Source organism: Leptodactylus fuscus, chromosome 1 (assembly GCF_031893055.1).
Source record: "Leptodactylus fuscus isolate aLepFus1 chromosome 1, aLepFus1.hap2, whole genome shotgun sequence".
In the NCBI taxonomy this organism is placed as follows: Eukaryota; Metazoa; Chordata; class Amphibia; order Anura; family Leptodactylidae; genus Leptodactylus; species Leptodactylus fuscus.
Window position 1 is genome coordinate 189,367,711 of NC_134265.1, and position 14,031 is coordinate 189,381,741.

Genomic DNA, 14,031 nt, shown 5'->3' on the forward strand with positions numbered 1-14,031 from the left:
GCCCTAACAAAAGTCACCAATGACCTGCTAACTGCCAAAGCCAAGTGTCATTCCTCCTCCTCCTCCTCCTCGACCTCTCCTCTGCCTTTGACACAGTTGACCACTCCCTCCTGTTAGAAATTCTCTCATCCCTTGGTATCTCAGACCTGGCCCATTCCTGGATCTCCTCATACCTCACCGACCGCACATTCAGCGTCTCCCACTCGCACACCACCTCCTCACCTCGCCCTCTCTCTGTAGGTGTCCCCCAGGGCTCCGTCCTAGGACCCCTCCTGTTCTCCATCTACACCCTTGGCCTGGGCCAACTCATTGAATCTCATGGCTTTCAGTACCACTGCTATGCCGATGACACCCAAATCTACATCTCTGGACCAGACATTACCTCCCTGCTGGCCAGAATTCCAGACTGTTTAGCAGCCATAGCCTCCTTCCTCTCCTCCCGCTTTCTCAAACTCAACATGGAGAAAACAGAGTTTATCATCTTCAGCCCATCCTGTATGGCCCCTCCACCTGACCCATCCATCAAAGTTAATGGAACCACAATTACCCCTGTCCCACAGGCCCGATGCCTTGGGGTAACCTTGGACTCTGAACTATCCTTCAAGCCACATATTCAAGCCCTCAACACCTCCTGCCGCCTCCAGCTCAAGAACATCCACCGAATTCGCCCCTTCCTCACCCAGGAAACTACCAAGATGCTCGTCCAGGCCCTCATAATCTCCCGCCTAGACTACTGCAACATCCTTCTCCATGGACTCCCAGCTAACACCCTCGCCCCCCTCCAGTCCACCTTAAACTGCACTGCTCGCTTAATCCACCTCACCCCCCGATCTTCATCAGCTGCTCCCCTCTGCCAGTCCCTCCACTGGCTACCTATAGCCCAGCGAATTGAGTTCAAGCTACTAACGCTAACATACAAAGCCATCCACAACCTGTCCCCTCCGTATATCTCTGAACTAATCTCACGCTACCTGCCCACACGTAACCTTAGATCCTCCAATGACCTCCTACTCCGCTCTGCCCTCATCCGCTCCTCACACAACCGTCTCCAAGATTTCTCTTGTGCATCCCCCATACTCTGGAACTCCTTACCATGACACATAAGACTGACCCCCACAATCACAGGATTCAAGAAGGCGCTGAAGACTCATCTATTCAGGAAGGCCTACAACCTCCAATAACACTATCATCGCACCGCCATCTGTACAGTCTCCCCCTCTCCTTCTGTCTCTACCCCCTTCCCTCATAGATTGTAAGCCCTCGCGGGCAGGGCCCTCTACCCCACTGTGCCAGTCAGTCATTGTTAGTATTATATCTACCTGTATATTCTGTGTACTGTATGTAACCCCCAAATGTAAATCAACATGGAATTAATGGTGCTATATAAATAAATAATAATAATAATGATAATAACCCTAGCGTAAACCTCCCTGTTCGAGACCCCATTGTAGAAACCACCAAAGATCAGACAGAAAAGTCCTGCACTGACTTTTATCTCTGCCGGTTTCAGTATTAAAACAGTGGAAACCCGACAGACCTCATTATATTCTATGCAGTCCCAGGGTAACCACTGTTTTAGTGGGACAGCTCTCCAATGGAGAGCTCAGTGCTGGTGTGAACCTAGCCTAAGGCTACATTCAGTGTGTGCACTGAAAGCTGTGTATACATAGTGACATGTGGAGACAGTTTAAGGCCTCATTCACATCTGCATTGGTAATCCGTTCGGCGGAGTCTGCATGGGGACCCCCCAAACGGACTACCAAACGCATTTGCAAGCGGTGTGCAGTGAAAGCACACAGATCCCCATAGACTATAATGGGTCATGTGCTGCCGTGAGATCTCCGCATGGAACATGCAGATAGGAAAGTAATTCACAATTTACTTTCCTGTCCGCATGATTCGTGTGGGCAGCGCGCGGCAAACACACGGACCCCATTATAGTCTATGGGCTCCATGTGCTTTCACTGCACACCGTTTGCACATGCGTTCAGTAGTCCATTCGGGGGGGGTGCCCATGCAGACTCACCGAACGTATTACCAAACGCAGATGTGAACCATGGGTAAGAAGTGGCTGATCAGTATCTAATCTTTTTCTGCTTAAAAATATTAAATTAGGTTTCCAAGTTTTGCCAATTAGAAGCTTTTTACAAACTGTTTTTATCAAGCAATAAATAAATGTGAAAAGGTTTACCTTCACATCTTAAAGCCAAACTGTCTTCTAGAAGTTTTCGACAAACTGTACAGAACTTCTTTTTGCAATGTCCTGGAGTTCGGAAACAATGTGAAACTGGAACCTGAAATAAGATATAGATATTAGGTTGCAATATTACTGCTCGAAACCACACCAATTCCAGTTGCCAAATATTGTTTTATTAGATTAATCACCATACTGAATACTAATAGCAGAATATGGTATATTCAACTATGTTCATATATTTATGTATTTCATCAATATGTGGTTAATAGTCCTTGGCCGCATACTTTGAACTGTGGTTTGGAAAATTTTCAGGTTGTTCAACTGCTTTGTGCCAAGATCCAAAGCAAACATATGACATGTGCATCTGTAGCTAAACAAAGAGAGGTGTTAACAAGCTTCTGCAAGCTTCCCCTTAAGGCAAAGACTGCATGTTGTAAGAAATTAACTATATAAGTAGAAAGACAAATACAAATATTTATGCCTGCAAACAACTCTACATTCCAATGAAGCAACCCTCAGCAATCACATAGGATGAGAAAAATTTAAAGAGGACCTTTCACCACTTGGGGCACATGTGGTTTAATACACCGCTAGAAAGCGGACATTGTGCTGAATGTGCTGAATTCAGGGCACTATCGGCTTTCCCGTTCTGTGCCCCCAGTGAAGAGCTATCGGTGCAGTTACTGTAGCTCTTCACTGAAGGGCGTTTCTGACAGTCAGGAACGCCCTTCCTCACAGTATCGTCTATTGTGCTGTACTGTGAGAGGGGACATTCCTTACCACCCAGCGATGACGCTGAGCGGTGAGGAACGCCTCCCAGTACTCGTCTATGGACGAGTACTATCAGATGGGGTGGAGGCGTTCATCACCGCTCACACAGTACAACTCAATAGATGCTACTGTGAGGAAGGGTGTTCCTGACTGACTGTCAGAAACGCCCTTCTGACAGTGAAGAGCTATAGTACTGGCACCGATAGCTCTTCAGCAGGGAGCACAGAACGGGAAAGTCAATAGTGCGCTGAGTTCAGTGCACTGTCGGCTTTCTAACGGTGTATTAAACCGCATGTGCCCCAGATGGTGAAAGGTCCTCTTTGAGAGTTTGTTACATTTAATTCCAATCTGCATGTAATTGACGGAGCTGATCAAAACCTGCACCACTGGACTAGATAATGACTGGTCGCCCTGTGTCCAATAGACCAATGATCCCACCAGCAACATGAACAACTAAAAAAAAAAAATTAAATCAATCATGCCACAAACTTCTTTTTGACGGTCAAAAATCTAAAGTTTCCAGCAGAAATTACTTTTTCTGAAATAGCCATCTACACTCACCGGCCACTTTATTAGGTACACCATGCTAGTAACGGGTTGGACCCCCTTTTGCCTTCAGAACTGCCTCAATTCTTCGTGGCATAGATTCAACAAGGTGCTGGAAGCATTCCTCAGAGATTTTGGTCCATATTGACATGATGGCATCACACAGTTGCCGCAGATTTGTCGGCTGCACATCCATGATGCGAATCTCCCGTTCCACCACATCCCAAAGATGCTCTATTGGATTGAGATCTGGTGACTGTGAAGGCCATTGGAGTACAGTGAACTCATTGTCATGTTCAAGAAACCAGTCTGAGATGATTCCAGCTTTATGACATGGCGCATTATCCTGCTGAAAGTAGCCATCAGATGTTGGGTACATTGTGGTCATAAAGGGATGGACATGGTCAGCAACAATACTCAGGTAGGCTTTGGCGTTGCAACGATGCTCAATTGGTACCAAGGGGCCCAAAGAGTGCCAAGAAAATATTCCCCACACCATGACACCACCACCAGCCTGAACCGTTGATACAAGGCAGGATGGATCCATGCTTTCATGTTGTTGACGCCAAATTCTGACCCTACCATCCGAATGTCGCAGCAGAAATCGAGACTCATCAGACCAGGCAACGTTTTTCCAATCTTCAATTGTCCAATTTCGATGAGCTTGTGCAAATTGTAGCCTCAGTTTCCTGTTCTTAGCTGAAAGGAGTGGCACCCGGTGTGGTCTTCTGCTGCTGTAGCCCATCTGCCTCAAAGTTCGACGTACTGTGCGTTCAGAGATGCTCTTCTGGCTACCTTGGTTGTAACGGGTGGCTATTTGAGTCACTGTTGCCTTTCTATCAGCTCAAACCAGTCTGGCCATTCTCCTCTGACCTCTGGCATCAACAACGCATTTCCGCCCACAGAACTGCCGCTCACTGGATGTTTTTTCTTTTTTGGACCATTCTCTGTAAACCCTAGAGATGGTTGTGCGTGAAAATCCCAGTAGATCAGCAGTTTCTGAAATACTCAGACCAGCCCTTCTGGCACCAACAACCATGCCACGTTCAAAGGCACTCAAATCACCTTTCTTCCCCATACTGATGCTCGGTTTGAACTGCAGGAGATTGTCTTGACCATGTCTACATGCCTAAATGCACTGAGTTGCCGCCATGTGATTGGCTGATTAGAAATTAAGTGTTAACGAGCATTTGGACAGGTGTACCTAATAAAGTGGCCAGTGAGTGTAAAGTCTATGGCCAGTGCTACTATGTGTAAATGAGATATTCTTAGGCTTGATTCACATCTGCACATGGGTTTCCGTTTGGGAAGAGTATGCTTGGGGACCTCCTGAACGGAAACCTAATCTGCATAAAAAAGAGGTTACCTACTCACAGACCCCATACACTATAATGGGGTCCATGTGGTTTCCGTGCAAAAAATGCTTTCAGCGCGTTTCTCTTTGCATTTTTCATGCAGAGAGGGGAACAGATTCCCCAAATGCAGATAAGAACCAGGCATAAGGAACCTTGAATGGCTGTATGGATCCATGTTGTTTTACTAAGTTACCAATCACTGGCACTGGCAGTCTTACGTTCAGTTTACATGAGCGCTCCAATCTGTAGCTTTGATTTGTCAGAGGACCAGAATTTGCACATTTTGCTAAATTAGCGATAAACACACCAGAGTCCAATGGATCCCATTGGCTACAACGGTGTTTGTCAAATGTCTGTTGTTTTCAAAATGAAACTGGTGGAGGAAAATGTCCTCTGTGCATGTGCAGGACTTTTTCCTCTGCCAATATTCAGTTGGACACTGCAATGGCATCTTTAACAGAGTCCTTGGCGCAGATGTGAACATAACCTACTTATACCAGTCCTGCTGTCAATCATTCGCTGGTGTCATAATGACATATTATCAGGCGACTCAGTCAAAGAGTAAGGGATCAGGGAGGAGGGCATCATGACCGAAGGGAAGGGAGCTAGCCATGGGGCTAGGCGACTTCAAACCTTCGTGGCGCCATTAGTAGTGGACTACCAAGTTTAGTACATGCTTCATCTGAGCGGGGGAGCCAAAGGTCCTTCATAAAGTTGGCACCATAAGTGGCTTGAAGGAAATTTGCTACTGCTGGGTTTCTAGATGGACAAACTAATTCCAACCAAGGGGGGGTCCCCAGCTTCAGTTCCCCCCTACATCGGCCCCCGTGTAGTACGACTCAACATGGCCTCACTCCTCCGTTGCTGTATGAAGCACAGCGAGGTCCGGCGTCTGGTTCCTATGACGCCGGAGCTCGCTCTGCTACATACACGACACAAGCAACAGCACGAGAACTGTCTGCACTCAGCGAGCAGACACAGCAATGGAGGACACAGGCCAAGGTGAGTCGTACTACACGGGGGCCGATGTAGGGAAGGGGGGGGGGCAAGAAGCTGGGGCCACAGATGGCGGGACATGAGACTGGGGGGGCAGAGATGGTGGGGGGAAGAAACTAGGGGGGCAGATATGGGGGGACATGAGACTGGGGGGCAGAGATGGGGGGGAGAAACTGGGGGCAGAGATGGGGGGACAAGAAACTGGGGGCAGATGAAGTGGACTGGGGCCGGAGAAGGGGGGACATGAAGCTGGGGCCAGGGATAGGGAGAGAAGAAACTGGGAGCAGAGATGGAGGGGACATGAAGCTGGAGGCGGAGATGGGGGGGGACAAGATACTGGGGGCAGAGATGGGGGGGCAGCCAGATACTGCGGGCAGAGATGGGGAGGAGGCCAGATACTGCGGGCAGAGATGGGGGGGTGGCCAGATACTGCGGGCAGAGATGGGGGGGTTACAAGATACTGGAGGCAGAGATGGGGGGGACAAGATACTGGAGGCAGAGATTGGGGGGACAACATACTGGAGGCAGAGATTGGGGGGACAACATACTGGAGGCAGAGATGGGGGGGGACAAGAAACTGAAGGCAGATGAACTAGACTGGGGGCACAGATAGGGGACAAGAAATATAAGCGGTTTGGCGCCACCGCCAAACCACAGACGAAGTCGCGGGTAGCTGCTAGTAGATAATAAGTATGGACGTCAAGGACCTTACCACCTCTTTGACTGAGTCGCCTGATATTATCACAGACCTCTGGGTGAAATTACGGTACATGAGGCTCCACTTGGAAACTTAACTAACCACCTTCCCAAGCAAAGAGCAGATTAACTCCTTCCTGAACAGACATTATCTCATTGACCTACATGTAGCTCATTTCAATAAGATATATACCTAGTTTTTGTCCCAACACACCACTCGCTCCTCTTGCACCGATTTTGAACAACTAATAGCAGCCCCTCTACCCAAACTAAGGGTTCGTTCACATCTGCGCCTGGTCTCCGTTCATGCAGGCTTCAGTTTCCTGCACAAAACTGAGCAGGAGATTGAAACCTGCAGCACTCTTTCAAACCCATTCATTTGAATGAGTTTGAAAAATGTCCGGCCATGAGCGCCGGTGAGCATTTTATGCTCTCCGCCGTGAAACAGTTTTTTTTTTTTAATTGGACACAGAGTCGGACATGCAGTACTCAGTGTCCGATTTAAAAAAAAACAAAAAAAAAAAAAAAAAACGTTTTGCGGCGGAGAGCATAAAATGCTCACCGGCGCTCACGGCTGGACCCGGTCTGACGGAAAGCTGAGAGCGGACTCCAGGCGCTAGTGTGAACCTAGCGTAAGAAAGATCTCGAATCTGCACCGGTTATATGTGACGGGTGGAGAGCCTTCCTGTCCGGGTTACGTGTTATTCTGGGAAAAAGAGCTAAAATATCTCCCTGTAAGAGGAAGAGAAGAAATCCATTTTGATCTACTTGCATGGTTTCTCCTCATGTGTACAAATACAGGAAAACCATTTTAAAACTACTGTCTAGGTGGTACAAACCCCTGGAATTCCTGTTTACATATAAGTTGGCCTCCTCAAAGGCTTGTTGGCGCTGTCTAGACAGAGTGGGCTCTCTCCTGCACATATGGTGGTCTTGTCCCAAATTGACCCCTTTCTGGTCGGAAGTTGAACGGACCTTACGCGCATAGTTGGTGGTTCATTTAAAGGGGCTCTGTCAGCAAAATTATGCTAATAGAGCCCCACATATGCGTGAATAGCCTTTAAAAAGTCTATTCAGGCACCGTAAATGTTATATTAACCCCCGGTCCCGTTTTTAAATAAAAGTGTAAGAGGGTGAAACAGCCCCTGTGTAGTGAATGTGCAATGTGTAATTGAGTTGGTGTTTTCATAACCTGACATTTTGTTGTTTGACCACAAGAGGTCGCTGTTGCGAGATAACAAGTAAAAGGAAAAAGACTGTATGCCCCTGGAAGATTGATGTGGAGACCCTGATCGTTGTAGGAAGGTTCTAGGAGCCATTTTGAGTCAGAGTGTGCTGGACTCTAGAGAAGAGAGAGCTGTGGAGACATCACTGTGCAGAGAGGGTCCTTGGAGGGAGAAGCCACAGCAAGAATAGCTGAGAATTTGAGACTTTCAGAGTCTGTCCAGACACCATCCTAAGGAGAAGATTACTGTCAGAGACTTGGCTGAGAAGTGAGACTGTCAGTGAGACCGCATGCTGTCTGAGGAGCTCCTCTTCAACCTGATGCTAACAGAGACTAAAAGGTACCCAACAGAAGTAAGCGTGCACGCACCACACTGCAAGTTTTGCACCATATTGCTGGGACTGAGTAAAAAGCCTGTAGTTAGTTAGTTAGGTATAATCATCACCCCAGGCTGCAATACTGGTAAACTATCTACCTGTCTGGTAAAAGGACTAAGTCACAGAGGATTTCTACAGAGTTATATCTCCCAGAGAGGGACTTGTAAGGAAGTCTGGGAGCAACATTTAGTTTAACTTTACACTGTTTGGCTTGCAAGCTAACTAAGCATTATACTTGCTTAGTTGTACTTGGTTTGGGGGGAATTTAGTAGTATTGTGATAAGATTGTAAACCATGGTGTTACACCGCCGGTGCTTGTGTCACACACACTGAATTGTTCCTGTGTAATAGGGTAATAACAGGTAACAGGCAGCTGCATAGGCGCAGCTTGCAGGTAGGTAAAAGCTTGGAGTATATTGAAGGCCACATTAGTGGGCACCGTGCTGTATAACACCAGGGTCCCAGCCTCTAGGCTGTGTAAATGTAATACCTGGGAGTGTTCTTTTGGACAAAAGAGGTTATCTAAACTAAGTAAAGTCCTATCTTGGTTAAATTGAATTGGACTCACTTCCTTTGTTTGTGACTTCGCTGTATCCTGGGGAGCCCACCTCGGTACACGGCTTACAAAAGGATAAAAACATATATGCAAAATTTACCTGAATATGCACCATGGGTGGGGATAAACGATGCGATGTCAGCTTCGGGCACGCCTGCCTCTTCTGTCTTCTTGTAGTTACGCCCTCTGGTTCCGTGTCTTCCGGCTTCTTCTCTTCAAATCCCGCGCCTGCGTAGTAGCGCTTCCCTCCGAAGCGCTACTGCGCAGGCTCACTCACGAACTGCCATTAAGTAAAATGGCGAGGGATTTGAAGAGAAGAAGCCGGAAGACACGGAACCAGAGGGCGTTACTCCAAGAAGATAGAACAGGCAGGCGTGCCCGAAGCTGACATCGCATCGTTTATCCCCGCCCATGGTGCGCGATCGGTAAGTTTTGCATATATGTTTTTATCCTTTTATTTAAAAACGGGACCGGGGGTTAATATAACATTTACGGTGCCTGAATAGCCTTTTTAAAGGCTGTTCACGCATATGTGGGGCTCTATTAGCTTAAAGGGGTTGTCCCGTCACAAGGATCCTATCTATAATGCTTATTAATGTGAATGTAAGACTTTTCCTAAATACATTGCTTCACTAAATAAACTGCTTTGTTTGGCCACTATCTCACTTTATTCATTTTTTTGTGGCCACAGCCCTGACCTAGCTGCTCCTGAGTCAAGTGATGTGTCAGCCTGCTCTGAGGGGGGAGGGAGGAGGGGCAAAGTGCACGGGAGCGAGCCTGGAGGGGGCGGGGGATAGTTTACCCTTTGGGGGAAGGGGCCGCCAATACAGGGTTAGACGCTGGCACAGGTGAAGCCAGCAACATCACTATGCTTCTGCCCTGCGATGCTGCTGGGGACTGTTAGACGCCGGCACAGGCACATCGCTATGCTTCTGCCCTGCATGAAGACAGCAGCGGCAGAAGCGATGCTGTTATTCCGCTCCGGGGTCACATATGCAAAGCCAAGCGGCAAGATGCCACCGGCCCTGCGTGCAAGCTCATACACCAGTCTAACCTTCACAATGCGAATACAGACCCGCAGGGTGTCGGGTCTGTATTTGCATTGTGAAGGGTAGACTGGTGTATGAGCGCGCACGCAGGGTCGGCGGCATCTCGCCGCTTGGCTTTGCATATGTGACCCCACCCACCAATGACGAAACAAAGCCGGAAGACGGAAGATTTTAGAGGAACGAAGACGGGTGAGTATGTGACGTGGGAGTACCCCTTTAATTTTGCTGATAGAGCCCCTTTAAGCTTACACCTGCTCAGATCACATTAGGCTTACTGGGCAACTATGAGAAATCTTCCAAGAAAAGTTTAGTGGCTCATATGCACTCTGGTGCCAAACTACTAATTCCCCTTAAGTGGTTGCTAAATGACCCCCCCTCAATATCTGATTGGTTTTTGAAGATAAACAAAATCTGCAAATTTAAGGAACTTACAAGCTGGTGTTCTCACTCTAGAGAAAAATACCATAAAGACTGGTCCCCATGGTTAAACTACAAACACCCAGTCTCTCACTAGCTGAACTGTTCTTATTGCTCATACTGATCTTGTTTTCGGTGCACACACTTGTCTCCCCCCCCCCCCTTCTTTATACCTTTGTTTTTCTCCCCCACCCCCCACCCTTCCTCCTTGTTCTTTCCCCCTGTCTTGTTTGTATGTTACAAAATAAAAAAGAACCCTACCTATCGTGGATGAGGTACACAAACTCACCTGTCACAGTTATTGTCTTTTTCTCATAATGTTTATATTGTTTTAAAACTTTCTGTAACTGCCTCTTAGAAAGAATTAATAACAAACACAAAACAATAGCAACATGCATTTATGTCATCTTTCAGATATAACATTTAATTTTATGCATATTATTGCGTGCTTTAGTTGATTTTCAGCTTTGGTGTAGAAATATCAATGTCATAAGAACTGTTGCTGAGCACATATACTCAAAGCACCACTTTTGAAGCACATTGCTGCAGAGTTGCTTGAATAACAACTCCTTGAAGGGTTATCTGTCCTGGTGAGCCACAGCTTGTTAGCTAAGCTGGGAGTTTGCAGTCTTATTTTCCCACAGCCCAAGACCAACTCCTGCTCCATACTTGGAGAACACAATACAAACAGTAAGAAACCGTGTACAAAAGAGAAGCAGAAGAATAAAGAAGTGTATTGTTCCATAGACAGGAGCCAAAAAGTGTATTACAAAATGTATTAAAGACACAACAACTTCAGAAAATCAAGTTGTTCCAAAGTTTAGTTATTTTATTTCATAAGCAAAATGCTGTTTCAATGTCCGTCTGCATTCACATTGCATTCCGTATAAAAGAATATACAATGAAAGTATCCATAGGATATAATAGACACAGCAGAAACCAAAACAGTGTCCTTCAGTGTACATCTGGTTCTCTTTTTATGTGATGAAAAGCATATCAATTCATTTTTAAAGCAGAGGTAGTCCCACTTAAAGAAAAAAAAACCCAACAACTGGGAGATGTATGCAACTGTATGGTATACAACTGTGTACATCATTGCTTTCAATGCATAAATTAGAAGACTTTCATGGTGTATGTGCAGAACATAAAGAAATAAGTTTGGGCATGGCCTAGACGCAGATGATGATGACTCCTGACCTCCCTGCTTTTTATACCAAGCCTGCTGCTACAAATGCCTGCTCATGAGTAAGAAACTCCCTCTGAAGAAAGCCCAGGCCCCCCAAGTCATTCTCCTCAGGAGCTTTGGTCCTTGACACCTATTTATAGCACCCTTCCGAGGCTCAGACTTTAGTGCCTATGTTGACATCATTCCCTCCGACAGGGTTGGGAGCGTCACCCTGCTGCACCTCCTGCTGTGTCTCTTGCACCAGCTTCGCCATCGGCATTGGAGGTCTCCGATGCCTCCTCTCTGGGGCCATCACTGTCTCCTGCGCTCTCAGTATTCCTCCCACGTGCTTCTTCCATGGAATGGCCGGTGCCATCTTCCTCCTCCACATGTTAGTCAGACCCAGGCCTCTCTTCCCAATTAATTCCAGATATCCAGACCCTCTGGTCCACCGTGCTTCCCTAGCTTTACAGCAGGGCCAGGGGAGCACCCCTAAACTCTCGTAACTCTTCTGCATTTTTTGTGGGCGTCTTGACCCCATCTCCCCATCAGCCTGCACAGTCTGTACAGCCATGTATTGCACTCTCCTCAGGGGAAGCCACACCTGTATTCTGGACCTCCTGCGTCTTCTGGCATTGCTCTGGGCCCACTACCTATGGGCAGTAGTGTCCTCTCAGGTGAAGAACCATAAAGCTACAACTTGTCATCTTGAGGACCTGGATAATAGATGCCGCAGTATAATATTGGGCTGAAGGACCTTCCTGAGGCTCCTGGAGAGAACTTGAAAGTTACATTGGAGGTCATCTTTAATATGCTTCTGGGCAAACCACCGACCCATCGCATCAAGTTGGACAGGGCCCATTAAAGAAGTGACTCTTACCCCATCAGCTGTCTTATCACTGGGGCATTTCCGTCGCACTCATGGCGATTTTTACAACGACCTGCCTAATTTCTGAGCAGCCTCGGACATCTGTCAACCCCCTCTTTAGGACTGGGAAGCTACTTCTCTAACACCTCCCCCCATCCGGTATGGAAGCAGTGAAGACTGCCATTCACAGAATTCACACGTTCTCCCAAATTCCCTCACCTGCACCTTCAGGATGTCCTGTGCTGATATTGTTAAGGGCCTTAATTGAAAAGTGAAGCGCAGAATGGTTCTTGCTGAATTACGCACTCTTAAGGCCAACAATGCATATGGTGTCGCCTCTTTAAGAGTTTAATCGACTTCAGAGCTCAAATTAAAGCTGTCCTCCTTCAAAAGGTGGATAAATTACTACTCTATTCCAAACAACGATATTATGAAAGGACCAACAAACCCCACACCCTCTTGGCTAAATAGTTGGATAGAGAGGAGTACAGCCTAAGCTCTGCAGTGCTCTGATGGTGCAGTGATCTACGATCCTGCTGCAACTGCCTGCGTTCCACAGTTTTTATTCTTGGCTGTAATCTTTGCCATCGGACCTTCCTGCTAACTCAGAGGAGAGTGTAGATATAACTAACATGCTGCGATTTCCAAAATCGTGCCAGTTTTGGAAATTGCAGTGTGTTCACGCTGCATATTTTAACGCGAAGTGGTTATGGGGTTCGCATGAATCCCATCCAATTTACAGATACTGTAAAACGCCGCAGGCAAATTGTGGTGTCTCCGGCCCGTGGGACAGTACAGCTCAGCTAGTTAGTGGCTGGCAGAATTGTCCAGTGTCCTTCCTGTAGTCTTGTTAGAAATGAATAAAAACATTAATAAATAAATATCCAGGAAATTCATGTCTTTTTTGGACACACTAAGTTTTTGTTTTGTTAAATGCTGAATTTTGGAAAGAAAAAAACAAAAAAAAACACTGCATAGTACCAAGTAAAACTAAACACAGTGTATCATCTGGCAACAATAGATTTTGAAAAATAAAAAATTAACTTTTCCTAATAACGCTGTGTCTGAACAACCCTTTCATGGTAGCATAACACAAAACTTTTCACTTTCACAGCTGACAGCTTTTTTCACTATGAACAGTAATGTTCAGCAGCTAGAGGGAAAGGATGAATATTATGGACTCCATCTTCACAGCGCTATCTGTGTGCTTAAATTGTGTAAATTTAACAACAACATCAACAAAAAGTACTTTACAGACACAAAACTGAAATCAGTGTGTCTGCCATTAATTCATGCTGTCCTCAGAAACTGCAACATAAAGGTGGTGACAGATTCCCTTTAAGGTACTTACTAATATGACTAAAGTAACTTTGAAATGAAACTGCAGGACAGTCAAAAAATAGAAGAAATGAAGGGACGGGAGCACCTGATGCCTCATTAAAATAGCCATTGTGGTCCCAAAACTAACTCAAGGCACTCATGCCAGAGTATATTTATCATCATCACAGCTAGAGGGGAACCCATTGTTCATTGGGGATGTGGTTCTGGTAATGTTTCATTTCCACATGAATTACTAAATACAAAAGGTCACAGCCCAGGTCCTTCTGTTGACTACAGCCCAGGACGAGTAAATATTATACCCTACAGCCTGCAGAGTCCAACTAGGTTACACTTGGGAATTTTGCCTGATATGCCACAATAGTTTAAGATCATATTAACCTTGTATTGCAATTGCTTATAGCTACTGATATTGAAGCAGCTTGAGCGGCCACTGAAAATCAAACCAGTCAAGCAGTTCTACCTGCCAGGGGCT

General features: G+C 46.3%; 1 protein-coding gene across 1 annotated transcript in view; it reads right to left on the reverse strand.

Annotated features, from left to right (window-relative positions):
• The window catches only part of DGKQ (diacylglycerol kinase theta), a 121,640-nt gene that overhangs the window by 83,534 nt on the left and 24,075 nt on the right, over positions 1-14,031 (reverse strand). The window contains exon 3 of the mRNA XM_075280420.1: positions 2,192-2,294. Coding sequence (XP_075136521.1) covers positions 2,192-2,294 — 103 coding nt within the window. The remainder of the gene's footprint in view (positions 1-2,191; positions 2,295-14,031) is intronic.